Genomic DNA, 27,194 nt, shown 5'->3' on the forward strand with positions numbered 1-27,194 from the left:
CCTTGATTACTATTACAGCGGATTGCAAATTATAATATTCCAAGTCTCTCCTTTGTTCTGTACTTGCTGGTGTGCAGTGTCCCACATGAGGAGCTGTTGTTCCTTCTCCACTGCCGATGTGCTCTTCACCTGATTGTCCCTCCGCCTGTGGATTCATAGAATCTGCTGCTACGATTAATTTTATTCTGCTGCTCAGCCTACTCTGTGTCTCAGGCTAGTGGGAACTCCTTTAAGCTGACTCTTAAGGTTTTTTTGTTTGTTTGTTTATATTTTGAGACAGGGTCTCTCTCTGTCTCTCTGGGTTTTTTTTCTTTAAAGATTCATTTTATTTTATGTATCTGAATACACTGTAGCTGTCTTCAGACACACCAGAAGAGGGCATCAGATGCCATTACAGATGGTTGTGAGCCACCATGTGGTTGCTGGGAATTGAACTCAGGACCCCTGGAAGAACAGTCAGTGCTCTTAATCACTGAGCCATCTCTCCAGCCCCCAGACAGGGTCTGTCTTATGTAGCCTTGGCTGTCCTAATTTGCTCTGCAGACTGGACTGCACTCAAACCTACAGAGATCTGTCTGCCTCTGCTTCCTGAGTGCTGGGGTTAAAGGCTTGTGCTGCCGTTGTCTGGCCTGCCTCTATGTTCTTCTAACGCGTCCACACCTTTCTCTTTCTTTCTCATTTGTGGGATTGGGACTCGAACCCCTGCCTTGCACATGTGGAGGCGTCCACTCTACCACTGAGCCACATCCCCATTCTCCTACGCTCCTTTAAAATAGATCCTTAATTTCTGGCAGCATGAGACAGACACTTCCTTGTCTCAACTCTGTGACTAGCCACCTCTCCAAGGAACCCTGGCTCCTTTTGTTGGATAATAGCACTTAGAAACCAAGATGTGGACAGTAGGTGAGACAACATGGTTTAAATGAGAAAAATCACACAGAGTGATAAGTTTAAAACATATATCCTTTAATGTCTCAGGATTTTATGGATAACCTGTGTACTTTATCTTGTATCCACATTATTTTTAGACAGATGCTAGAGAGCAGTGTGTCTTCGTGACTTTTAAGCCCATGTTGTTTCAAAATAATTCAGTTATTGACTAGTACCATGGCTCCGTGATGCTGGATAAAGGGCCGAATCCTGTCTTCTTTTTCTTCCTTCTTCTCTCCTTCTCTATGTTCTTTTGTGTGTCTTCCAGATGGACTTACAAGACGACGGCATCACAATGGGTTTGGAGCACAGTTTGTCAAAGGACATTATTTCTATCATAAACAATGTCTTCCAGGCCCCTTGGGGGGGCTCCCACAGCTGCCAGAAAGACAAAAAGGCGACCGAGTGTAGCCTGTGCCAGTCCAGCATCCTCTGTTACCAGCTCGCCTGTGAGCTCCTGGAGAGACTGGCTCCCAAAGAGGAGAGCCGGCTGGTGGTAAGCAATGGAAGAGATGAGATGGCTCGTGGCTAACACGGCTGGTGTAGTGTGTGCGCGTGCGCGTGTGCGTGCGCGCGCGTGTGTGTGTGTGTGTGTGTGTCTGTCTGTGTGTGTGTATGTCTGTGTCTGTGTCTGTGTGTGTGTGTCTGTGTGTGTGTGTCTGTGTGTGTCTGTGTTTATGTATGTCTGTTTGTGTGTCTGTGTGTATATATATATACACATATATATATGTGTGTATATGTGCATGTGTGTCTGTGTGTACATGTCTGTATGTATGTTTGTGCGTGTGTGTGTCTGTGTATATGTATGTCTGTGTGTCTGTGTGTATATATATCTATATATATATGTGTGTGTGTATGTGCATGTGTGTCTGTGAGTATATATGTCTGTGTGTGTATTTCTATATGTGTGACTATATGTGACTATATGTGTGTATGTCTGTGTGTGTCTGTGTGTGTGTCTGACTCTGTGTGTATGTCTGTATGTGTGTGTGTGTGTGCCTGTGTGTGTGTATCTGACTCTGTGTGCCTGTGCCTGTGTGTGTGTGTTTGTGTTTCTGAGCGTGTCTGCATGTGTCTGTGTTCATGTCTCTGTGTGTATGTCTGACTCTGTATGTATGTCTGTGTGTGTGTATCTGACTCTGTGTGTGTGTGCCTGTGTGTGTTTCTGTGTCTCTGAGCATGTATGTGTTTGTCTGTGTGCATGTGTCTCTGTGAGTATGTCTGACTCTGTGTGTGTGTGTGTATGTGCGCGTGCATGTGCACATGTGTCTGTGTGTCTGTGTGTTTGTTTGTCTGTCTCTGTGTGTGTGTATGTGCGTGTGTGCGTGCACACATATGTGTCTGTGTAGGAGTGGTCGGTATTTATCTGTTACCTAGGATAGGAGCCACAGGATACAGAATGCTTGCAAGTGGCTTGAGGGGAGTGTGTAGCAGTTCCCCTCATGGAGTTTCCATGGACATGGGACATTACTGGTATCCCTAAAAGATCTTTCTCACTAAATTACTTTTGTGAAGTATAAATAATAATGAAGATAGAACATTATGCAATTAAATATTAAGTAGATCACGTATGGATACAGACTTAAGGAGCTCACTGACTTCTGACAATGAAGGAAACCCACTCCCTTTTCTGGCTGTGTCTGTGCTTTGCTTTCAGGGAAAATCATGTAAAGAATTGACAGTTGCTGTGTGCCACACTTCAGTGACTCCATACTTAGCTGTTTTCTGTGTAGCATATCTTAAGGGGCATATATAACATCAAAATACCCTCCAATCATCAGAGACACATGAAACTGAGTTATCCGAGCCACCACCTGTCTTCTTCTGTTTCTTTACCAATTGTTTAGGGTCAAAAGTTATTTCTCTAAAAAATCCAACACTTTTCGGAGTCTCACATAGAACAATAAAGTATACCTTCAGTCGCAACCTGCCAACCTGATCTGTCTTAATATAATATCATGTCTTTTAACCCAGCCATTGAATACTTACTGTAAAAGTGTCCTCCCTATCCCAGCCCCCATTGTTCCCTCTCACTCCTGCCCACTGTCTGTCACTCTGAGCTCAGGTGTTTCAGATCCCTCAGGCAAGGGAGAAGAGGTCATATTTGCTTGCTTATATTGCCTTGTTTATTAGGCAATAACAGTTTCCAGATTTATTCTCGTCAACTTGTCAGCATATGATAAAATTTAATTGAAAAAAAAACCAATCAAACCAAACAAAAATAAAACCAGCCACAGTCACAGATGGTGAGAAAATACAAATCAAAGCCGAGAAACCTAGGGTCTGTTTGCAGGTATAGCTCAGTGGTAGTGTCTGCCCAGCATGCACAAAACCCCACGTTCTATCCCAGCACTGAAAAAAACAAAACAAAACAAAAACAAAAAAACAACCCCCCCAATAACAACAAACCCAAGAGTCTTATTGGAAACAGACTTAAGTAAAGGAAAAACTGCAAGTCAGCAATGATGAGTATTATACATAGCAAGACGTGAACAAAGTGGCTGTGGGGGAATAGAGGAGGGATCCTGAGACTTGGGACCAGGAGTCTTTTGAGAAAGATGAGCCCTGAATTTATACCTGCCGTGGTGCCGGTGAAAAGGAAATGGCAGAAAAGAGTTCAGACTTTGGGAATTTCTGCCTGAATGATAGGTGGGCATTAATTTGTTAGTGGACAAGCTCTAATCATCTCTTAAAGGGCCCATCTGGCCCTAATCATCTCTATGTCACACCAGGGGCAACTTCAACAGGTCTTACAGGGAACACACTAGCACACAGCTTGAACATCCAGGTAGAGTTGCCATGCACCATGGATATTGGATCTGATTCTTACAAAAAGATTGGAAAGAAATAAATGCTTTGAAGTCAAGTGCTCTAACTCTGGGGAAGGCCAACTAATAAGAGGGAAAAAGAAAGGAAGAGAAGACCAAAGATAAATCCTCAAAGGGCCAGAAATGTGAGAGAAAAGCTGAGGGGAAGTCCTAACAAAGAAAGCAAGGTGCTGAGGTGCGGACAGGAGCGAGAATACAGCACCTCACATTCTGTGGAGGGGAAAGAGCAAGCCATGCCCAGAGAATCCTGCAACTGCAGGGTCCCTTGTTCCCCTGGGGAGATGGTGATCTGGGAGCGAAGGCAGAGTCTCGTGGTTGGCAAACCAAATCAGCTGAGGAATTATCTAGATGAACCACCAGCATCTCTTTGGGAAAGAGGCTGCACAGGGTTGCTCTGTGCTGTCTTCCCAGCATGTCTGAGTTCCTAAGACAAAGAGGGAAGTCAAGCACTAATAAAGAGAACCCAAGTCACCTCAAACAATCCTTCATGCCTTCTGCTTCTCACGATGGCCGAATCCTTAAATCTGGGGGATTCTGTAATTCAACTGGAAGAGACACTCTTGACCAAGAGAGAGGTCTGTCCTGGAACATGGTCTCCCCTGCCTGTACTCCAGCACCTTAGGTCTCTCATGCTCTCCCTGGGTCAAGGGGAGACACAGGGAGAGGAAAACATGAAGGACAGCCTGGCAGGAGGCTTCGGCTAGTTTCCAAGGCAGGCGATGCCAGTCCTGTCACAGTACCAGACTTGTGGATTGCAGGTGCTTGTAGACAAATCCTTAAACAGCGGGCAACTGTCTACATAAAAGTCAGCTTACAATATGACGGCTGGCTGTCTTGTTTGTAGATGGCCTAGGACCGGAGCCAGCCTCAGTAAACCTGTGAAGCTGGCAAAGGTATTTTTCAGGGACCTTGATCAAGTTCATTTTCTGTGCCAGTTAAAGAATTAAAGGGCAAAAAAAATTCTCCAGTAACAGCAGGGGAAATCTCAGACACAGCAGACAGAACAGGCAGGTATAGAAGGGCTTCTATTAGAGGTGAGGAAACACACACATACACACACACACACACACACACACACACACACACACACAGAGAGAGAGAGAGAGAGAGAGAGAGAGAGAGAGAAGACCTGAGAGACAGAGACCAGAGCCAGAGCCAGAGAGACAGAGACAGAGACAGACTTGAGAGAGAGACAGAGACAGAGAGAGACAGAGAGAAAGGCAGAGACACAGAGAGACAGAGAGAAAGGCAGAGACACAGAGAGACAGAGACCTGAGAGAGAGAGAGACCTGAGAGAGAGAGAGTTCACAGCCATATATAGATAAAGCAGAGAAGGGCTTATGAAGGCTGGAGTGTTTTTTTAAAGGTCTTTGAGGGATCTTCCTCCCCTAATACAGGTTTAGTCAGGAAATCTAATGGCCCAAAACTTTGCCATAAACATATTCTTCGCAGCAGGGGACCCTACTGCAGGCAAAAAAGCAAAGACGTGCACCGAACCTTTAGGTCTTTGTCTCTGGTCAGGGGTAGGAGGATGAAGACAAGTTTCCCAACTTTATTACCCATTGTGGCTCCTCCTTCTGTCTCTGCTCATCATGTCTGTCTGACTCCTACCATCCCCCCAGCTCAGCTGAGGTTTTAGAACTTCACTTCTTTCTGATGTCCTTTGCCCCACCCATCTTTGTCTTTTTGTTTGACCTGGTTGTCAAATAATTCTCTTAAAAAAATTTTTTTTTGGTATTAGCCAGAAAGATAATTTCCAAACAGGATATTTAAAGATAAGGCTGGGAAGGAAAAGGATCAAATAGCCAGAGATTAAGTACTTAGATAATAGCCATGCCTAATGCAGTCCTGCACCCTGCTTTTATGTGGTCCAGGCTGTCCTTGAACTCTGGTTTACCAACCTCTGCCTCCTGAGTAAAGGACCGAATGCACTCTTTAAAAAGAAAAGAAGGGGCTGGGGATTTAGCTCAGTGGTAGAGCGCTTACCTAGGAAGCACAAGGCCCTGGGTTCGGTCCCCAGCTCCGAAAAAAAAGAACAAAAAAAAAAAAAAAAAGAAAAGAAAAGAATTTTCTCATTATGTCCTGTTTTTGCAATTTGCTTTACATGTGTAAATGTATTTTACATGTCTTTACACATCTATATGGATGATGCCAGCGTGCACACAATGTTGTGAGACCAATCTCCGGGACTTCTAAATAACAACGCCCATCTCTCCCTCCCCAACTCTGCTCTCCTTTTCTCTGACTTTGACTCCTGTAGCTGTGCGAGTGAGTGCCTACAGTATTTGTCCCTTGCGATGGCTTTATCTCACCTAGTATCATGTCCTCGAGCTTCCTCTGAGGTGTAGCGCACATCAGTGTCTCCCTTCGAAAGCTGAGTGACAGCCCGTTGTGTGGATATGTATTTTGTTGACCCATCTGTCTACTGATAGACTCGACTTTACCCTTTCCTCCCCTTAATTCACATGTTCCATGTTCCAGCAACTTCTTCCCCCTAAAACACTGATTTGTCCAGGTATCCAGAACTGGTGTTATGTCTGAAGTCATTGCATCCTAAATAAATTGGGAGGGAGATTCTGACCTCTGGGACTATAAAGCAAGGCGGGGGAGTGCCTAAGAAGATCAGGCAATGTTTTCCACGTGCTATTTTCCTGTGTCTATTTCAAATGAAAGCAAATGTTTCACCAACCGCCAATGCACATCTCTCAGTAGGATGGGTGTATGCGGGGGCGCATGCTCTTCTGAGGTATAGGGCCTCTGCCCTCTTGGCTACCACAAGGTTAATTAGAACAGGCCGATCCACCTTTGTGGATGTAAACCAAGCTGTTCTTTGCAGCGCCTCACGCAGCTGCTTGTGTTTGTTGCAGGAGCCCACAGACAGCCTTGAAGATAGCCTCCTTTCTTCCAGACCAGAGTTCATTCTCGGCCCTGAGGGAGAGGAGGAGGAGAACCCAGCGGCCAAGCATGGAGAGAATCCAGGCAACCGTACAGTGCCCTCAGAACATGCTGGTAGGTGAACTTGGCGGATGGGACGCGCTGTGTGTACACTTTCCAGTTGGTACAACTTCATACCCAAGTAGCAGCATGGACACGTTCAGCGTTCAGCGCTGCTTCCTTAGGGTTTCCCACCACAGTAGGAAGTGAATAGCTCTGTACCAGGGGAACGCCATTCACGGAGTCTCTTCCTGGCAGCAGCATCTTGTTATTAATTATTAGTATAATTATTACTAGTTATTAGCCTATCACTGGGTCCTGGTAGTATAGAAAGCTATGGTGGATTTTACATAGTGTTTACATCTATATGTGCAGAAGAGATTGAGAATGGCTGAGATGGAGGGCACTGACAGCCCCAGTAGCCACGTGAGGCATGTGGTCAAAGCCGGGTGCTTTTGGATACAGGCAACAGTATTTGCATCCACACAGCATCTGTATCCTGAGAGATTGGCCAAGACTCTAGAAAGAGGCACCCTGCCTAGCTGTGCTCCAGGGATGGTCATCACTTCTGGTTGGAAAGATGGCTTCTTTATAATTTCTTCAAAGGCTACTGATGTGTGAACTGTGGATACCAGGGTGGCAGGCAGACTCAGGGTCATTCCTGGACTCCTCCCACTCAGACAGAGTTCAGAAAGCTCATATGTCCCCTCCTGCCTGTGGGAAAGCCACAGTCTCAGATCTGAGCAGTAATGCTCTGGGGGCTTGTACAGGACCTGAGACAACCCTGGGGAGCCTTGAGGATTTTTACTCCTACTGTCTCAGACTGACTTGCTTCTGGGAGGTGCACTCTAGAACCAGGAAGCATGGGCTTTGTCCTTTTGGTGAACAGCAAACATTCTTAGGGGACCATTTTCTTTGGTTCATGATATCTACACCATCACTACAAAATCCTTGGTATAACCTACTACTGCCACGTGGATGGGCGAACATTGTGGATGGTTGATGATCTAGCTCACACTGTCTAACTCTATTGGAAGTTAGAGCTGGAAGGAGGTGATGAGTTTCTTGGCTCTGTAGTGGTAGCTTCCGTGTCGCTTCCTCTGTTACTTCCTCCATGGCAGTGGTAATTGGTGGGAAAACGAAGGCAAATGTTGAAGCCCCCATCCAGCTTCCGCCAGAGAGCTCTGCCTTCCCGTCCTCACATGTTGGAGTTAGGAATAAGATTTTCTCTAATGGAGCATCCTTCATAGAAAAAAGCTGATCTCTGCTGGTCTAATTCAGCCTTCTCTCTCTGCCAATGAAAAGCCCAATCCCAGAAGAATTATCCCACATATAATTCATTTATAATGAGCGCTCAATTTGCATACAAAGAAAACGAGCAAGACTCTAGCCTCTTCCTCTGACTGTGGGCATGAGGTGGACAGCGCCTGAGAATTGGGAAAATGAATGCTGTGTAGTTAGTGGGGATGGGAGCTGGAACCCAGGCTTCTTAGAAGCTGCTGTCTTGCAGGGCTGGAGTTGTTTCTGTGAAGCTCTGTACCCGAGGGAAGCAAAGACTTCACTGAGGATCTGATAACTTAGACTCTTTCTATGGCAGTATTTTTATTTGACTGCACACAACTCAAGTAATTGTCACTTCCTTTGTTGTTTTAAGCTAGAGTCTCAGTATGTAGTCCAGACTGCACTGGAACACAAGATGTAGCTCAGATTTGGTCTTGAATTTGCATTAATTCTCCTGCTTCAGCGCCTTCGTACATTGGTTCTAGGACATATCTCTTTCTTCCCTGATACAGAGAAGTCCCTGATACAAAACGACATGTATTGATGATATATAATTGCCCATAACTTATGTGTATCCTCCCATTTATTTTAAACTATCCTCAGGTTAAGTATAATATTTAATTTTATGTTGCAGTACTGGGGATTGAACCTAGGGCCTTGGGCAGGCTGGGCAAGTACTCTACCCCTGAGTCACTCTAAGTCCTTGTACTGTTCGTGGAATAATGACCTAAAAGCAAACATTCTCTGTGCTCAGGGCAGATGAAGCCTGGCTCTCCCGTGAGCCTGCATTGAGCCTGCAGAGGCAGAAACAGTGCGTGCAGAGACCTCTTCTATTTTCCCTTATGGAGTTGGTACTAATTCTACCTTTTAAAATGTTTTTCTCGTTCTCCCCCTTCCTGGGCCCAACTTCAAGGCTCCAGTCACAGCCTCAGCCTGATTTCCTCCTCTTGTCTTTTGCCCTCTTGTAAGATAGCTATAAATGCACTCTTTTTTTTCTCCATCTTTATTAATTTGGGCATTTCTTATTTACATTTCAAATGTTATTCCCTTTCCCAGTTTCCAGGCCAACATCCCTCTAACCCCTCCCCCTTCCCTTCTATATGGGTGTTCCTCTCCCTATCCCGCCCCCATCTCCGCCCTCCCCCCAACAATCCCGTTCACTGGGGGTTCAGTCTTGGCAGGACCAAGGGCTTCCCCTTCCACTGGTGCTCTTACTAGGATATTCATTGCTACCTATGAGGTCAGAGTCCAGGGTCAGTCCATGTATAGTCTTTGGGTAGTGGCTTAGTCCCTGGAAGCTCTAGTTGCTTGGCATTGTTGTTCATATGGGGTCTCAAGCCCCTTCAAGCTCTTTCAGTCTTTTCTCTGAATACTTCAATGGGAGTCCCGTTCTCAGTTCCGTGATAAACCCACTCTTGAGTATGCATCTGCATGTGGAAAGCTGAGGCCGGAGGATCTTGGGTTCTGGACTGTTCTGGAGTATGTTGTGAGATTCTTAGATAAAAGGCAGAACAGTACTCTCGCCTGTGATAGTCTCCTAGACCAGTGTTCCCTGACACTCAATTACTATAAAAACTGGTGTTGCTTCTGTTCTGTGGCCTTCAGTGGTGATCCTGGGGGTGCACCAATGGCCTCAGTGCTTTACATGTTTTCTCTTTCTGCGTTTTGCAGGAAGATTTTTCTTTTTTAGACATCAGCTCTATCAGTCACCAAAACTATGTCCACTTTCACACTAACCATTATAGAGTTGGGAGCCGACAACTGTGTAAAATGCCTTTGAGTGGAAGATCATCAAGAAACGGACTGATATATCAACCACGAGGACTTGGCTATCATTGTCTTTGATCCCAGGAGTTGCCACAACCCTAATAACAGGCACATTATTGTGCCCTTTTTGCAGCAGTTTTTTTTTAAATACAATATTTTATTAGTTCTTTGGAAATTTCTTACCATGTATTTTGATCCTATTCATCCCCACTCCTCCCCAACTCCTCCGTAACTCCTCCCAAACTCACCCGCAACCTCCTCATCCTTCCAGCTTTTTTAAATAGTCCACAGACTCCAGTTTATCTGACTATGTATTCATATGTATAAAGCCATTCACCTGAGCAAAGTACCTACAAAGGACCATACTCTTTACAGAAAACCCACTCTTCATCTCCCCAAAGCCATCAAATGTCAAAAGCTCCTTAACTGGTGGAGGGGCCTTGAAACCCTTTCTTCCCCTCTGCTATAATGTTACACTAGTTTTGGTAACTGGTTAACTTGTGAGCGCCTCTCTAGCAAACCTGTATGTGTCCTGTGGTGTTGTCCCACAATGGAGGCAGAGCTTGGGGAACCTCATGAGAAGAGACACCCATAAATGGAGTTTTCATTCGAAAACATTCATCTTATTCACAATGCCTAGTTTGTCAATCAATATTACAGCCTTGGCTTAGATGCTAAGCTAACAGCCCTCTCTTCCGTACCTGCTTATTTCCTTTAATGAGGGCACGCCTTGCCAGCCCCACATCCCTTCACCCACAGGTGTACAAGCTGAGGCTACGGTGGGTCAGGCAGCCAAAGACACTGAGATAAACATGGGGACTTGGAAGTGAAATATGGGGCTGAGAGTCTTTTTAAAATTATTTTTTAAATTTTATGTGTATGGGTGATTTGCTTCCATGTATACCTATCTTGTCTGTCTGTCTGTCTATCTATCTATCTATCTATCTATCTATCTATCTATCTATCTATCTATCTATCTATCTATCTACCTATGTGCATCACCTACATGTCTGATGCCATGGATCTCCTGGAACTGGAATTACTGACAGTTATGAGCTGCCTTATAGGTATAGGGATTTGAACCCAGGTTCTCTAGAGGAGCACCCAGTGCTCCTAACAATTGAGTCGTTTCTCTAGCCCCAAGGCTGAGATTTTTAAATTTAGAAGATTTTCTGTATTTCCTCATAGAAGGATACAGGCTAAGTTTTTTTCTTTTTTGTTTGTTTTTGTTTTTTTGTTTGTTTTGGGTTTTGTTCTTTTGTTTTTATACAGAGTCTCGCTATGTAGTTCTGGCTGTCCTGGAATTCAGTATGTAGAACAGGCTGGCTTTGAACTCACGAAGATCTATCTGCCTCTGCCTCCCACGCACTGGGATTAAAGGTGTGAGCCACCATACCCAACTGGCACAAGGCAGTATGCAAGTGAAAACATTCTACAAACATGTAATACTTTTGTACCTTTTCATCCTCTCTGGTTTCATGATCTTGATGAACTGATGAATGCTGAGGGGGAAATGGAGCTGGGTTAACCTTTGTGTAATCATTTTTCCTTAGCAATAAAGAACGACACGGAAAGAAAATTTTGCTACCAACAGCTTCCAGTTACGTTGAGACTAATATATACCATTTTCCAGGTAGATTTTCTGAAATATTTAAATATTTATTTGGTCTGGGTTTGGAACTATTGGCTGTTTTGGCGAATGCAGTGACTGTGCGCTCTTTGCATAGGAAATGGCGAAGTTCGAAGAGCCAGACATTCTTTTTAATATGCTCAACTGCCTAAAGATTCTCTGTCTGCACGGGGAATGCTTGTACACTGCGAGGAAAGACCATCCTCAATTTTTAGCCTACATTCAGGACCACATGTTGATTGCAAGGTAAGGCCTGTGAACATTTTTGTTTGCCTTTTGGCTTCAGTTGTAAGATTTAAAGTGAGAGTAAGACCAATTCTGTTCCATTTCATTTTTCCCTCCTAGACCAGTAATTTGATGAAGCAACTTCCTCCCTTCCCTTCTTTCTTCCTCTGTCCTTCCTTTCTGTTTTGTTCTTGGGGCAGGGTCTCGATGTATATTCCTGGCTTGATTAGAACTAAGAGATTTCACCTGCCTCTGCCTCCTGAGTGCTAGGACCAGAGGCGTGCACCACCACACACAGCTATAGTTTCTATGAATGCTAACATGAAGAGAGTGGCGTTTGCTTAGTAGCTTCTGTTGGGCCAGACACCTAAACTAAGGACCGTTCTATGCTTTTTGATGCTTAGGTGAATCAAGACTATAGTAGACCCTGGGAAAATGGCAGGGGCAAGTAATGCTGCTGAGTGTGACGTCTGTAAGATGGCGATCTCCCCAGACCCCAACCTAAGATAGTTATTAACTTGATTCTGTCCCCACATCCAGGATTTAAGGAAGAAAATTATTTTTGCATAGTATTTTAATTGATTATTTGGAAATTTCACATTATGACATTATGAAACTCAATCACACTAGTGTCTCAGTCCTCCCAGGTCTGCTCCCAGACCATTGTGACCTCTCCCTGACAAAAAAAGAAGGAGGGTGGGAGGGACAGGAAAGGGGAGGGGGAGAATGGGAGGTGGGGAAGAAAGAAAAAAAATCAATTTGTGTTCCCCATATGCTCTGGAACATGGCCAAACTCCCAGTGACTGCCTTTTAAAGGAAACTGAGGCCTCCCCATCCCCACTCTCACCCCTACCCCCACCAGAAGCCCTCAGATGTGAAGAACTATATATCAACAGTGAGACAGCAATTTTACTCAAACTAGGAACTCAGATTGGATACCAAACCCCTCTGGGTGCTGTCTCCCTTGCTCTTTAGAGATAGAGGTGTTTGGAGGATAGCAATAAAGCAGTGCCCTAGGTTTATGGCGCTCTCTTTCTGAGCACCTTCAAATAACTATTATAGTCTTCCTGGAGGCAATCCAGGAAAAAGATCATTTCATACGTAAGAGTATAGTCTGATCCTTAGGGAAGACTTGTTCCTGTGTTGTAGCAAAAGCAAGTCAAGGTTCTACTTAGTTATTTTGTTAATTTATCTATTCATTCAACAAATATAATGACGTGAATATGTTTTTTAAACCACAGTACTGTTCTAGGTACTTTGGGGGAATTTTTAGTCTACTCCAGGAAGGGATAAGTAATAAATAAAATAGTGATCAATATTTTATTGTTTAATTTGGTCTACTTCTGTGCTCAGAGGATCAAGTGCTTGTATAAGCACGGGACCTTAGCTTAGATCCCCAGTTATCCACATAAAAGCCAGGCATGGCGTTTGTAACTCCAGTATTCTAGGAGGCAGAAACAAGCCAATCTTGTGGGCTCGCTGGCCATTCAGTCTACATAGAATCATGAATTCTGGGCACATGGAAAAACCCTGTCTCAAGAAGGGAAGTGGAAAGCAATAGAGAAAAACACTAAAGACAGCCTCTGGCCTTCACATGCCCTCACAGGTGCATGTACACACACACACACACACACACACACACACACACACATTCTTACACATACACTTGGACAGACACAAACACACATGCATATACACAAACACATTTGCACACACATGGATAGACACACATACACATATGCATACACACACACTTGCATGCCCATGCATATACACATGCATGCATACACACACACACACACACACACACACACACACACACACACACACGTCTGTACCATGCATTGGTTTACTTTGAGGCAGAAGGAAGGGGGAAGCCTTGATACCAACCTCCAAATAATAAGCTTGACTAAGATCTTGTGGAAATGAAAACATACTTTTGTACTGTTCATATACAAAGTCATGTGGTAAGTGACTGTTTTGCACAGGTCACAGGTGAACAAGAACCATTCCAGACCAATGATTAGGCCAGGGATCAGCAGCAGGTACATTTGAATCACCATTATGGAAGTGGACTTTGATAAAAATGTAGTATTCGTAGACATTTTGGAAAGCAGGAATATCAAGGACCAGGAGATAGAGTTGGTAAAAAAGTAGAGGGGACAAGAAATGGGGAACACTAGTGAGGTGATACCAGGTGGCATTGTCTAAAATGTGGGTTCAGGGGTGTAAGAGAGAGTGGCTAGAGAAGTGGGCCAGGACCCAAGTGTGGGGAGTCTTGTAGATAATACCTCTGTTCAATGACAGATGGGGATCCAAGAAAAGTAGTGAAAAACCTGAACAGAGTTAGCACTGGGCTTTAATTGAAAAGTTTAAAGAAGAGAAGGATCCCTGGGAGCCACACACATTTAAGGGAGTGTGTGAACGTGCTTCTGCGGCTCAGGGACTGTAAAGATGTAACGCAGAACATCCTTTCTGTGAAAAGTCTGTAAAGGAAAAGAAAGAGGCAAGGGGATGAATGTCAAGGTCTTGGTGCGGTGGTAACGAAAGTCTGGCTAGATCTACAGTCAGTGGGGAGGTTCAGCTGAAAGACTCCAGGGAAGAGAGTTGTGGAGCCAAGAGTTAAAGGCCAGGCTCAGTCAGGTAGAATATAAATAAGAATAAAGGGCAGAGTGGGGCAGAGGGAAGGTAGACTTTGGAGTAAAGAGAAGCATGTTAAGGAGGATGTAATGGGAGAGTCAAACCTTAAGGAGAGTGTGCGTCTCAGACCTCTCCAGAGAGACAAGATGGAGGACTGGGTTGGGGGGGGGGGCTAACAACATGGAAGAAAGCATGTAGCAGCCAACCGCAGGGAGAGCGCAGGGAGAGCGCAGGGAGGAGAGCGCAGGGAGAGCGCAGGGAGAGCGCAGGGAGGAGAGCAGGGAGGAGAGCGCAGGGAGGAGAGCGCAGGGAGAGCGCAGGGAGGAGGCCGCAGGGAGAGCGCAGGGAGAGCGCAGGGAGGAGAGCGCAGGGAGAGCGCAGGGAGAGCGCAGGGAGATGCAAGAAACGACAAAGAATTGCTGCTTCTTCAGAGCCCTGCTGGAGGAGCTAACCTGGTTTCCGAGAGTCGCTTCAGAGTTTGGGTTTCCTTTTGTCCAATGCTTAGGGTCTCAGAAGTGAAGACATTGGTGAGGGGAAGTGCTAAATATCAGGTCTCTCCTCTTCCTTCTCCCCTTTCTTCCAACCTTCCACCCTTAGCTCAGTTCCTTCTTAGTTTGTAGATCAAGCTAAATATTGGCTTCGTCCTACGCAATCTGAGCCTGGGAGGTCCCTGGTAGCTCTCGATTGATATAGTCTTTCCCTCAGGAAGTTTTTGAAGGAGAGACCCCTGTCTCCCAGAGTCCATACCATCATCTGGAAAAAAGGGCTCTAACAGCCGTAAGTTTGGATTGTATGGCTGCTCGCGCATAGGTTAATACGCTGGTAATGGTGTTTCGTGCTCACTCTTAAGATAGGAAAAGTAGGAGACCTTGTTGGGTTTTAGAGAGGCTGCTACTAGCAGACAAGAGTTATTCTTCACCATTTAAAGATGGAAAAGGATGTTGGGCAGCAAAAATTAACAATGATGCTTTCTAGTTATTCACATAAGAAACAATTTTAAAACCACTATCACGCTACCATCTTTATATAACTTAATTTTTGTATATTATTGAATTCATTTGCATAGCTGTACGGAATTACATTTTTATATTTAAATGTTTTTTCAATTTTGTTACATAAAGGTAATTTCTTCAGAAGACATGAACAGATCAAAACATAAATGTTTCTTGGAGGATTATAGTCTTGCAGACGATGCACTTTCACACAGAGCATCCTACCAGCACCTATGTCCACGCCTGCCATAAGTTAATAGAGTAGGCTCTTTCCCTTTGAAGAAACTACGATGACCATAATGCCTCTGCTCTTACTTGATTTCCCAGCCTCTGGAGAGTCGTCAAGTCTGAGTTCTCTCAGCTGTCTTCACTGGCGGTTCCTCTCCTTCTTCACGCTCTGTCCCTTCCTCATGGTGCTGACATATTCTGGACAATCATTAATGGCAACTTCAACAGCAAAGACTGGAAGATGAGGTTTGAAGCAGGTACTTCTACATTAGTTAAAAATCCCGTGGGTCACAAGGTAAACCAGATGTCCAGTTTTGAAATGCACTTTTGGCCATCATTGTTGATATTTAAATTTTCCATGTAGGAACCCCACGTTAACTTTTTTATGGGGTTCAGTTCTCATGAGACTCTTAAACAGATGTCAATACAGGGCCAGGGAGATGGCTCAGTGGGAGGTAAGGGTACTTGTCTCCCAGCCTGAAGACCTGAGTTTAGTCCTCTGGAACCATAGTGTTGGAAGGAGTGATCCAGCTCCCACAGTTGTTTTCTGGTCTCCTCACACACCCTGTGCTACAATGCATGCCCCACTTATAAGTAAATAAAGTAAATAAATAATAATAAGTAAGTATAAAATATGCATAGTATGTTACTAAATCCCTCTCTATTTTATATTGCAGTGGAGAAAGTGGCTGTCATTTGTAGGTTTTTGGACATTCACTCAGTGACCAAGAACCACCTGCTGAAGTATTCTCTGGCACATGCCTTCTGCTGCTTCCTGACAGCTGTGGAGGATGTCAATCCTGCAGTGGCCACCAGAGCAGGTCTCCTGCTTGACACCATAAAGAGGCCAGCACTGCAGGTGATGGGGGATGTGTGCTAAGAGCCCTGCAGATCGTCTGTCAAAACCTCCAACAACTGACGTTGTCATGTGTCTTGTTTAGCTATTTTACATCAAAATACCACAAACAGGGTAGCTGGGAGAGCCATAGGAATTTCTGTAGTATGATTCTGGAGTCTGGGAGGCCAATGGTCAAGGTGCTTATAGATTCAGTGTCTGCTAAGGCCCCGCTTTACGGTTCATAGTTAATACCTTTAACTATGCTTGGGCCTTTGTTTAAGGACAAGAATCCTATTTGTGAGAATTCTGTCCACATGGCTCTGTCCTCTCTCAAGATTCACCTTCCAATACTGTCACTTAAATTGTTGAGTTTCAGGGTGGCGAACGTTTTAGGGGAGTGGACTCCAATATTCCGACTGCAGTACCATGCAAAGTAATGATGTTAGTGACTGTAACAGCAGAGGTCTGTGTGCGCGAGTGTGTGCTTTTAAGATATAGTGAAAACAAAAAGAGACCTGACTTATTCCAAACTCTCCCTGTACAGTTGGAAAACAACCCAGAACTTGCCTTCCTCGTGTGTCCTAAAATGTGGTTTGGGGGTTACTGAGGTGGCTCAGTAGACACAGGCACAAGTTTGAGGACCGGAGTTCAATTCCCCGAACCTACTGCTAGGGGAGAGAATGGGCTTCCAGAAGTTGTCTCCGGCTTCCACATGTGCTGTGGGATAAGCATGTATGTGTGCACGTGTTCACACACACGCAAAAAATAAAACACAATATAATGTTGAGTGTATGCTTCTCAGTTTAAACTACAGACATTTAAAAAATGCACTGGTATTTGGTTTAAGTGGATGTTGTTTGATATTTAGGAAACAAATGACATACATTTAGTTTACATTTTTGGATGAACATGGAAGAGGTATTGTGAAATAGGAGAAACTCGCTTGTGCATTTTTTCCCTTCCAATATTTGTGATCAGAAGTATTCCAATGGGATAACTTTGCCTTGAGGACAACGCCTTGCTCCATTGACTGTCCAGTGTGTTTGTCTCTTAGAAGTTTGTGTCTGTTCTGTCTTTTCCAGGGTCTTTGTCTTTGCCTTGACTTCCAGTTCGACACTGTGGTTAAAGACCGACCCACCATCCTGAGCAAGCTTTTACTCCTGCACTTTCTTAAGCAAGATATTCCTGCTTTGAGCTGGGAGTTCTTTGTCAACAGATTTGAGACACTTTCTTTGGAAGCTCAGCTGCATTTAGATTGTAACAAAGAATTTCCTTTTCCTACAAGTAAGTAAGACAAACGACTTACATGAAACGATCCCAGCTAAGGCACTTGGCGTGTAGCTTGTTCCATGCATGGAAGAGGATGTCTTGATCTCATGTCCCTAGTTTCATTGGATCCTGAGTGCTTATGTTGCTGATCTGAAGATTTAAACACACACATTACAGCAGTCTCAGATCTGAATTTTCCTCTGTCTCAGGAGGAAATACACAGTAACCTTTTGTACCTGTTTTCTTTACATACTATCCAGTTGACAATGTCTGGGAACAGTTTTATGAGACACATTTGTCCTGTCTGCTTCTTATTTAGTTGCTTATGGCTCCATGGCCATGAGGAAAAAGTAACAAAATTAGATAATCAAACCTCTTGAATTAAACAGGAAAGTGATAGTCATAACGGTTAGTAGCCATGATTTTTTTTTTAAGGTAAGACACACCATGTCATGGAGGGAGGTGGAGGACTCATGTCATGGTCATGGAGGGAGGTGGAGGACTCATGTATACATGGAAGCTATATATATATAATTTCCAAATAGCTGCCTCATGTGGCGAGCCAAGGAAAAGAATAATAATGTCTTTAATTCCTTTTGTAAAGCCATCACTGCTGTGAGAACCAATGTTGCCAACCTCAGCGATGCTGCCTTGTGGAAGATCAAGAGAGCACGTTTTGCCAGAAACCGACAGAAGAGTGTGAGGTCCCTGAGAGACAGTGTGAAAGGGCCAGCAGAATCCAAGAGGGCGCTCTCCCTCCCTGAGACCCTGACCTCCAAAATCCGTTGAGTATCTTTCCTCTTTGTCTTGCAACATCTGTTTAATGTCTTTCTGGAGCTGACGTGTCTTGTCCAGTGTTCACAGAGAGCAGCACAGTTAGCAAACTGAGTCTGTCCATCAAATTTGGTCCTTAGAGTCCCTGGGCATTGGTAGCTCTCTCTTGTTTGTGGATGCAGCAAAATCTTGACTGACATATCAGTAGTTCTGAAATGTAGAAGACTGTGGGCCCACCTATACTTGGCACGAGGCTCAGAAATGTTTATTTTTGAGAGCTAGAATATAAGGGTATGCACAGCAGTCTGGGAGCCCGAATGCTTTCCGAATGAGACTTAGATACCAAAAGCTATGCAGCTAAAGGGATAATGTTCAAAAACTGAATGACTGACATTTCACAAGTGCTGGGAACAACCACATAGTCTTCCCCAGAAAACCCAGTAAAAATAGTGGCTTTTGAACAAGAAAAATCAGGCTTTCCTGAAGAGAAGTTGGATTCCTTTTCAACTTCAGATAATTTATAAACAGAAATATGACTTGTTGTCCATTTTAAAAGACCACACACATTTATTTTATAAAGGTCTTTATAGTATATATTTTTAAAAGAGTGAGTTTCCTTAAGTAACCAAATGCTTAGTAAGTACTCATGCTTAACAACAAGCATGTAAGGGGAAAATAATAAAGCCCGCAGAACCAAATTACTGAATTAATGGATGAACGAGAATATTTAAATGAGTTACTGAATGGGTGAGTATATTTAAATAATTTAATAATCTTAAACACCACCTGTGCGATCCATCCATTAACACCTTAAGCACACTTCTCCTGTCTTAAGCAGAAAGATTTGCATTTTCATTGGCATTTATTACAGAACAACTTGATAAAAAACAATCATGTTAATCATAAATATGATTTGATTTTCTTTGCTACATTTTTCTTTTTTTATGACGAGCTCTGAGTATGTGGTATTTTGAACCTTAGAAGAGTCAATCGAAAGCCTTTTATGTAATTAATAGCCTTAGCATTGCAGGGAGCAAAGTTAATCACATCGAAGAATAAATAATTCCTAGTGGCCCCCGGGAGAAGCTGCAGGACACCAACCCTAGATTAAATTAACTGCAACTTGCATATGAGTTTTCAACCCTTTAATAAACTGACTAGCTTGGGGTATTCATTTTATTTATTCCTATTTTCTGTTAATTAATTCATACAGCCATTTTGATGCTTTTAGAATCAGAGTGACGTTAAGAAACGTTTCTTGAGATCAGAAATGCAAACGCAAAAATTCTGGAGTAAACATCTTTTGTGTGATGTTAATTACAAATGAGAAAACTAAGCTTGCTTCTGCTAGCCAGTGCAGCTCGGCACTGGGTAATTTTCTAGGCTCAAGTTGTCTTTAATGCTTATTTCAATAGAGTTGTTGTTGATTTTTAAGCTGTGAGGTTGACCAGGCATGAGCAGTCTGCCCCGGCTCTCGGTGGGACACCTGAACAGACGCCAGGTGGGTACTTCCGACGTTGAAGGGCCATGTTCAAGTGTCTCTATCCTAGGTATCATAGGTGGACACGGTTAAAAACAAACCAAGTGTTTCTCACTGGACCAGAGTGATATTAGGATTTGTGAGCCCCATGGGGTCTCCAGTGTCTGGGCTGTTGGTACGCCAACTCTTTATACCCTTTTCTAAGCAGGTGGTTTCTGATTCCGTTGACTTTTGGTCCAGTAAGAAGCATGTAAGTGCCCACCTCTCCCTGCACAGCAGGCGTGACCAGGATTGCACTCCTCAATGCTATATGACTTATGTTTGTATGTGTAAGTTACACATAGAAACACCGTGTTCACAGATGAGAGTTTTCTTTAGGTAAAGCGCTCACTTCATTTGCATTTTGAAGGGTTTTATGTTGGAATCACCATCTCCCCATCCCTATAGCTGCTCTTAATTCCTTGCAAGTCTGAGCATTTCTGTTTCTCGGGAGCATTTCTACTGTTTGGAGGACTCAAAGGTCTTATTCCCGGTGACGCAGCGTAACTTATCATGTCCTGTTCCTTATCAGGGTAAAACTCAGCATCAGTAGCCCAAGTGTTGAGCAGATATTGTCAAAGACAATGCTAACTAAATGATGTCCACACGAAGAGGCCACCATTCACTGAGGGACCATGAGCATCTGGTCAACCTCAGTGACTCTGTATCTTTTATAAACACTTGGATTCTAATCTGAGAGTAAGTTTAAGTTAAGCCTTTTCAAAATGGTATTGACTGACACCCCGAGAAAAATAACTTATGTGAGAAGACTTTGAAGATTATGAGCATATTATAAAAAAGACACTTGGAACGTAGAAATTCGGGAGTGGAAGGGATGAAAGGGACCCAGAGATCATGAATACAGGAAGTAGGCGCTGGTAAAAAAAAAATCTCGTTTTTCTATTGAAAGGGATCAAAAGATACAGAATGGCAAGCAGGTGGCTGAGTCCCTCTTCTCTGGTTTATACACATCTCTTCTTTGGGGAGGGAGAGAAAGAGATTCACAAGAACTTCTGATCTAATGACAGTGTCATTAGAGAGATGAGTTCAGTGCTGGAGAGATGGTTCAGTGATTAAGAGTACTCACTGCTCTCGAAGAGGACCCAGGTTCAATTCCCAGCACCCACAGGATGGTTCACAATTTTTTGTAACTCCAGTTTTAGGGGATCTGATACCCTCTTCTGGCCCCTTAAGGCACCAGGCATGGGTCATACATATATACCTATAGGCAAAGGACTCACACACATAAAATAAAAAGAAATAAATCTAGAGAAAGGAAGAAAAGAAGGAAGGGAAGGGAAGGGAAGGGAAGGGAAGGGAAGGGGAAGGAAAGGAAAGGAAAGGAAAGGAAAGGAAAGGAAAGGAAAGGAAAGGAAAGGAAAGGAAAGGAGAGATCTGTCCGGTGAGATCAGTGGGGCCTTTTGGAGAAAACTCTTAAGCCGTTTCATATAACTTCCCTCATTTTATCTTGAGGTTGATCTTTTTGTCCAAGCTTCCTTGAAAGGCCAGTCTACAGTTACTGCCATCCATTCTCATAATCTAACCAAGGGAGCCCTGACGTCTCTGTAGGAAAACGTCCCTGTTTTCACCGAGGTTAAGAAAAGCCTCCAGCTCCTGCCCTAGCAAAATGACCAGGTGGGAAGGAGCAGATAATAGGATTGTTCAAGCTAACTATGAAGCTAAGGCTTCAGAGAATTCACATGACAACTCCACAAGGGAAGCTTGCCTTTGATTTGGAAGCAGTTGGCCAAGTTTTAAGGCGCATCTAAAAATGATTCATTTCTGGAAGCAGGGAGGCAAAGGCATGTCCCTCAGAAGACTACAGGATAGGGGGAAAGTGGAAGTAAAGTGTCTGCTGCCTAATTCAGGGTCTCTTGTTTAGTCTAGATGGCGAGCCCTTCTGTGTAGACTTCCTATTGATTAAGCCTGAAGTAACCAGAGGTGATGTAATTACGCAGCAGAAAGCTTTGTAATTGCTCTTCAGGCTGAACTCTAGGTCTCTGGGTTTAAAAATCTATCATTTTCTACTCTTAGACTTCATGTAGAATGCACAGCAAATAAAACAAAAGATTTTTCTATAGATTAATGGTCTACCCCCAAGGCCTGTATAAAGCTGAATTCCTCTGTAATCTGTACCAAAGTCTTTGGTGCATAGAAATAGCAGTCTTGGAATGTGATAGCCAACCCTGGAGGTGCACTAACTGTACAGGAGAAACTGAGTGTCTTACAAAGGACAGATGTCACACATTCGTGGGTGACAGACCTAAATCTCACACCTAGAGTTCCCCAGCCCAGTTCCTTGCTAGCTCTTGTGGCTAGCAAGAGCTCAGCACCGTGTTTGTTCTGATTTCAGACTCTGTTGGTCTGACCTGCGTTCAGTTACGCGCAGGTGCATGTTCAGTAATACTGTGAGTGTCTCGGTTTTGTGTGTCTACAGTGACCACTGAAGGTCAGTTGGGTGCACGGTTCAAATCTGTCAACTCAACACCGAATGAACAGTGCCACAGGAATGGAAAATGCTTAATCCTGTGACGTTTCTCATCCCCTGGGATGAATAACTGGAAGTAAGAGGATATAATTATATTTTGCATATCTCTTATGACTTTCCGCCTATAGTGTGTTTACACAGGTGCCTAGCTTTCACTTTATAGAACCTCTGGATATATGTAAGTTTTTTTCCCACTTGGTGTACAGACGGGAAAACCGAAACACTACAGTATTACATCACTCTGCTTGGTGCCTGGCCTACATCAGTTTAGAACGTGACTAATAGCTGCACCTAAGAGACTTGGCTTGTTCGTCTTCTACAGTAGTAGGAGCCCCCCAATGGTTGGTTTTATGAGCTTCTGCCTTGTAGCACATGAAGACACTAATCTGGTTGACCTGGTGTTTAGTCCTCCAGTGTCCAGACAAAAGACTTTCCCCAGGTTGGTCCAGAGCTATCTATCCTAGTCCTCACAGAACATGCATTCTTCCAGCCTGCAGAGAAATTTTGAGATCTAGTTACTCATGTTTACACTTAGAAGAAAAGGTGTCCTGTGCTGGTTAGAACTGGTAAAAATGCCTTGCATTGGCCTTTCCGGCTTCCTCTTCATTGGCCAAGGCTCGAATTTCAAGCAACTCCTCTTTGAGCTCTTTTGTCCTAGAGATGTTTTACTCTTCGCCTCCCTGGTTTGCAAAGTGCCTGTTGTCCGCTGAGGTGTCGGCTGTTTCTGTAGGAGTGCTCATGTTTGCAGCAACGGTTTTGAGATGTAACCTTTGCTGAACAAAACTTTCTGGATCTACTATTCCAGGAAACAGTACAACGATGCGTGAGAAGTGTTTACAGTCTCAACTCACTTATAGGCGAGGAAGGGAAATCATGGCCAGCAAGGTGTACTCCTCGGGAGAGAAAGTGGAAGTACTTAGGGTGGTTCCTGTCAGATGAAGCAGGAGAGGAACATTTCATTAACTGACACCACAGGGGCTTTTCATCCAGGTCCTCATTAGCGGGCACCGTCATAGTTTGCTTCTGTTGTTCAGTCATAAACATCATGACTGAACAAACCCAGGGAGGAAAGGGTTTGCTTCATCTTAAAGCTTGTCTAGTCCATCTTGAAGGGAAGTCAGGACAGGAACTCAAGGCAGGATCTTGGAGGCAGGAACTGAAGCAAAGGCCACAGAGGAGCATTGCTCATTAGCTTGCTTTTTTTATACTACCTGGGACCCCATGCCCACAGATGGCGCCACCCACTGTGGTCTGGATCCGCCCACACCAATCATCAACCAAGAAAATGCCCTACAGGCTTGTCTACAGGGAATCTGATGAAGGTGTTTTCTCAGATGAGAGTCTCTCTTCCAAGAGGACCCTAACTTGTGTCATTGACAAACAATTAAACAGAACAAAGCCCAAACAAAAACCCATAACCAGCACTCAGTGTAAGCACATGATGGTAGGACACAGGCTAAGAAGAACCAAAGGCAGGGAGGCGAAGCACATGAGCTATGAAGTCAGCCATCAGCATATGCACACGCACACATGCAAGCATGCACACATACATGCACATACATACACTAGACCTGCTATGAAAAAGCTTTAAACTCACAGATAAGTGTGGGCCTAAGATTGGAATGTAGCCTAATATAGTCTTTGACCTTGGGATTCGTAGGCCAAATGTAAAGCAAACTCATAGAAGTAGCCTTTGTTTTCCCATGTGTTACTTTGATAGAGAGGAGCATTATTTGAATTCAGTTCACTTAGACATTTATGAACAATAAGCACCTACTATGTGCCAGGCACCCTCCTGTGTTCCATGAAGGATGCTAAGATAGATAAGATGCCTTCAAACCCCGTGTGTTTTTACAGGGAAAGTAAAACCAATGAATAGATAGATCTGCCGTGCATAAAGGTTATCAGGGAAGCTAAAGGAAATTTTCCTTTCTCTCCCAGCCTCCCACCTCCCCTCTCTTCTTTTCTTTGGAACACAACAGGATATAGGGACCACATCACATTACTGAGAGGAGTGTGGGCATAGGTTTCTTGAAGGTAGATTCGTGGCACAAAATGAGGGAAATGTGGAAGTCCACCCTGGCAAAGCAGAGATCATTGTGAGCGAAAATAAGGGTGGAGTAGTGTTGGCTCTTCTGAGATCCCAGCTTTGGGAAGCCTAGCATTCAGGGGTGTGGGAAGCCCAGGAGATAAGTCTGGAGAAGCAGATCCTGTTTGTGAGGTACTCCTCTTCAAAGTTTCTGTCAGTTACTCCTTTCTGAACACTCTGTGGAGACCCAGTCCACACTAAACGATGGTAGGCTAGCCCTGCCTACAGTGTTATAATAATGTCAATACTCTCCCTTACAGAGATTAACTCAAACTTTTCATGCATCACTAGGGTTAAGGAAGATAGGGGAACTGCATAGACTAGAAAGGAAGACAGTGGTTTTCTAACTGCCATGCCTTAGGAGAATGCATTGCGTGTATTGGACAGCGCATTTTTCGTAGGGCTTTGACAGGGGCCACCTTTCCTTAGGGAAGGCTGCATCTGTCATAAGCTCACTCTATTCTAATAGAAGAAGACGAGATAAATGCAGGCTCGTCATGTCCAGGGTGGGAGGAGCAGATTAATGGAGTAAGAAATAGTGTTTTACTTTATGCACGAGGATCAGTGCATCTAAGGGCTTGGTAAGGATGCCTCATCACGACTGTTGAGGAAGGCAGACTAAAAGCAGCATGCATCGGTCACTCTGAAGTACAGGTCACTGTGGGCTTGGGTCCATATAAGACATGATAGTCAGCCATTGGGGAAATATGATTCGCCGAGAATTTAAAAAACAGTGCCCCTTGTAAGAGGGAGGAGAGCCTTGGAGTGGTTCAGGTGAAGTTAGATTAGTTGTTTTTCTCGCCTGTGACTTCAGACAGGATGAAGTGGGGTTGGGGCTCTCTCTCTGTTCTGAGGTCCCTAGCCCATTAGGATGGAGATCAACGTAGTTTTTAGTCATTCCCACTTCCACTTAGGAGTCAGGCTTCGCTAGACAAGGAGGAGCCAGGCGTGGCTGAGAGATGTGTGCCCCCTGAGAGCTAAAGGAATTGAGGGTTGGTGCCTGCTGGAGCAATATTGCTTGCTGCTATGGTAACCGGAAGCATGTGGAACCTACAGGCACACAGCTGTCATAGTTTTCTTTTTATCAATTTGCCTGAAGCAGTAATATTATTGCGATTGTAAAATAATAACCGCAAAAGGAGGAAATCAAAAGCGTTTAAAAAAAAATACACCTTTTATTTATGTGTGTGCACCACATGCATGGGGGTGCTTGCTGCAACGGCTGAAGAGGGTTTGATGTCACAGGTAACTGTAGCTTTGCAGTGTGGGTGATGGGAACTGAACCCCTATCCTCTACAAGAGCAGCAAGCGCTGATGAGCCAAATCTCTCCACCCCCCAAAGAGATGTTTTTTAAGTGGCTTAAAAAAATATATGCATTGTTTTTAGAGATTTATGTAAGAATTGCTTTTGATCAAATCTTATAAATTATTCAGTTTAGCTTTAATATGAAATAAATTGTTCCACATAGATTGATTTGTGATAAACGCCTCCGTATAGTGATGCTTACGGACCACTCATGTGAGAAACAAAATCTTAGGTGCTTTAAACATTTTAGTGGGGAAAACGTCTAAGGCATGTTGCATGTATGCGCCTTGCATGTATGAGCATTGCACGTATGCAGTATGCATGCCTCTGTGGACAGACACATAGGGCAGAAAATGTCAATGTCTCGGGCCATAATGACAAGTGTCAGAAGGCCCCCTTGTATTAGAGGACCTTAGGTTTGATTACTTGTGCCTCCTCTCTACTTGTTAACCATTTCCTTGTGGATCAGTGGCGCGGAGGTCAAAACCCTTCTGATGACTAGAGGAAGTAGTTAACCAAGGTTTCTGTCTTCTAGGTGGGCTTTGTGGAAATATCACAGCTAACTTTGGATTGGGTGTTATTTTATGTCGCTGTCCCAGAGGGAAGCGGCTGTTAGGCAGCTCAGTTCTTCACTCTAAGGAAACATTTCTTCTATCTTGCTTCTCTTCGTGGGGTCCTTAAAGACTGGAATTCTGCCAGACTAACCAAGGCATTGGTGGCTATGAATTGCTCCCTGGACCTCTGTCCAGTCATTTTTACCATAGGCATAGCAGAGGCGACCAAGGCTAGGTTCGCGAAAGCTTGTGCCTAGTGCTTGTCCTCGCAGGATTTTTTTTTCCCACACGAACAGATGAGGACGCTGGCTTTCAGCTCTAACCTATGACGCAAAAACTTAAATTTAATTTTAATTTAGAAACCCTAATGTTGTCTGTCAAAAGGACAGGCTGCAGAGTGCTTTCACTAAGCCCCAAAGCAAATAAATACAGGAGAAATAAGAAGACTCACCAGACCTGGCCACGGAGTGGAGGGGGCTGAGGCAGGAGGTGGGGCACGCTAGAAGGCTGGGGCCAATCAGCAGCTTAAGAGGAAGCCAAGGACTAGGGTGCTTTTTCTTCCATGGGAACTCTCAGCTCATCGTCATGTGCTGGTTTTGTTTTTGTTTTTAAATGTTTTTGAGAGCTCACATCTCCCTCTGTCTTTCCTTCCCCTCCGTGTCTCTCATTACATACTGCAGGGCTTATCATTAACCATTTATAATTCACAGTCTACACTGCTGAACCTCTCAGCATTTGGAAAAAAAATTATTTTTGCCCTGCTGACTCATGCACATAATTGAATTGAGACAATAATTGAAATAAATTTAATAACCCCTCCCCCCGAACAGATCCCTTTATACTTAGTGAAATTTAGCATCTGGGGTTGATGCTACAAGCATAGAAACTGGGCAGAGCCTTCT

General features: G+C 44.0%; 1 protein-coding gene across 26 annotated transcripts in view; it reads left to right on the top strand.

The window, feature by feature from the left end:
* The window catches only part of Unc79 (unc-79 homolog, NALCN channel complex subunit), a 250,710-nt gene that overhangs the window by 139,242 nt on the left and 84,274 nt on the right, over positions 1 to 27,194 (top strand). For 20 of the 26 annotated variants that reach the window (XM_063261997.1, XM_063261995.1, XM_063261992.1 and 17 more), the window contains 9 exons: positions 1,199 to 1,426; positions 6,626 to 6,767; positions 11,294 to 11,373; positions 11,468 to 11,616; positions 15,555 to 15,712; positions 16,133 to 16,314; positions 17,376 to 17,577; positions 18,167 to 18,346; positions 19,772 to 19,837. In XM_063261997.1, coding sequence (XP_063118067.1) covers positions 1,199 to 1,426; positions 6,626 to 6,767; positions 11,294 to 11,373; positions 11,468 to 11,616; positions 15,555 to 15,712; positions 16,133 to 16,314; positions 17,376 to 17,577; positions 18,167 to 18,346; positions 19,772 to 19,837 — 1,387 coding nt within the window. The remainder of the gene's footprint in view (positions 1 to 1,198; positions 1,427 to 6,625; positions 6,768 to 11,293; positions 11,374 to 11,467; positions 11,617 to 15,554; positions 15,713 to 16,132; positions 16,315 to 17,375; positions 17,578 to 18,166; positions 18,347 to 19,771; positions 19,838 to 27,194) is intronic. The other 6 variants (XM_063261998.1, XM_039112384.2, XM_063261986.1 and 3 more) reach the window with 1 other exon arrangement.

The sequence above is a fragment of the Rattus norvegicus genome, chromosome 6, assembly GCF_036323735.1.
Source record: "Rattus norvegicus strain BN/NHsdMcwi chromosome 6, GRCr8, whole genome shotgun sequence".
NCBI classification, from domain to species: Eukaryota; Metazoa; Chordata; class Mammalia; order Rodentia; family Muridae; genus Rattus; species Rattus norvegicus.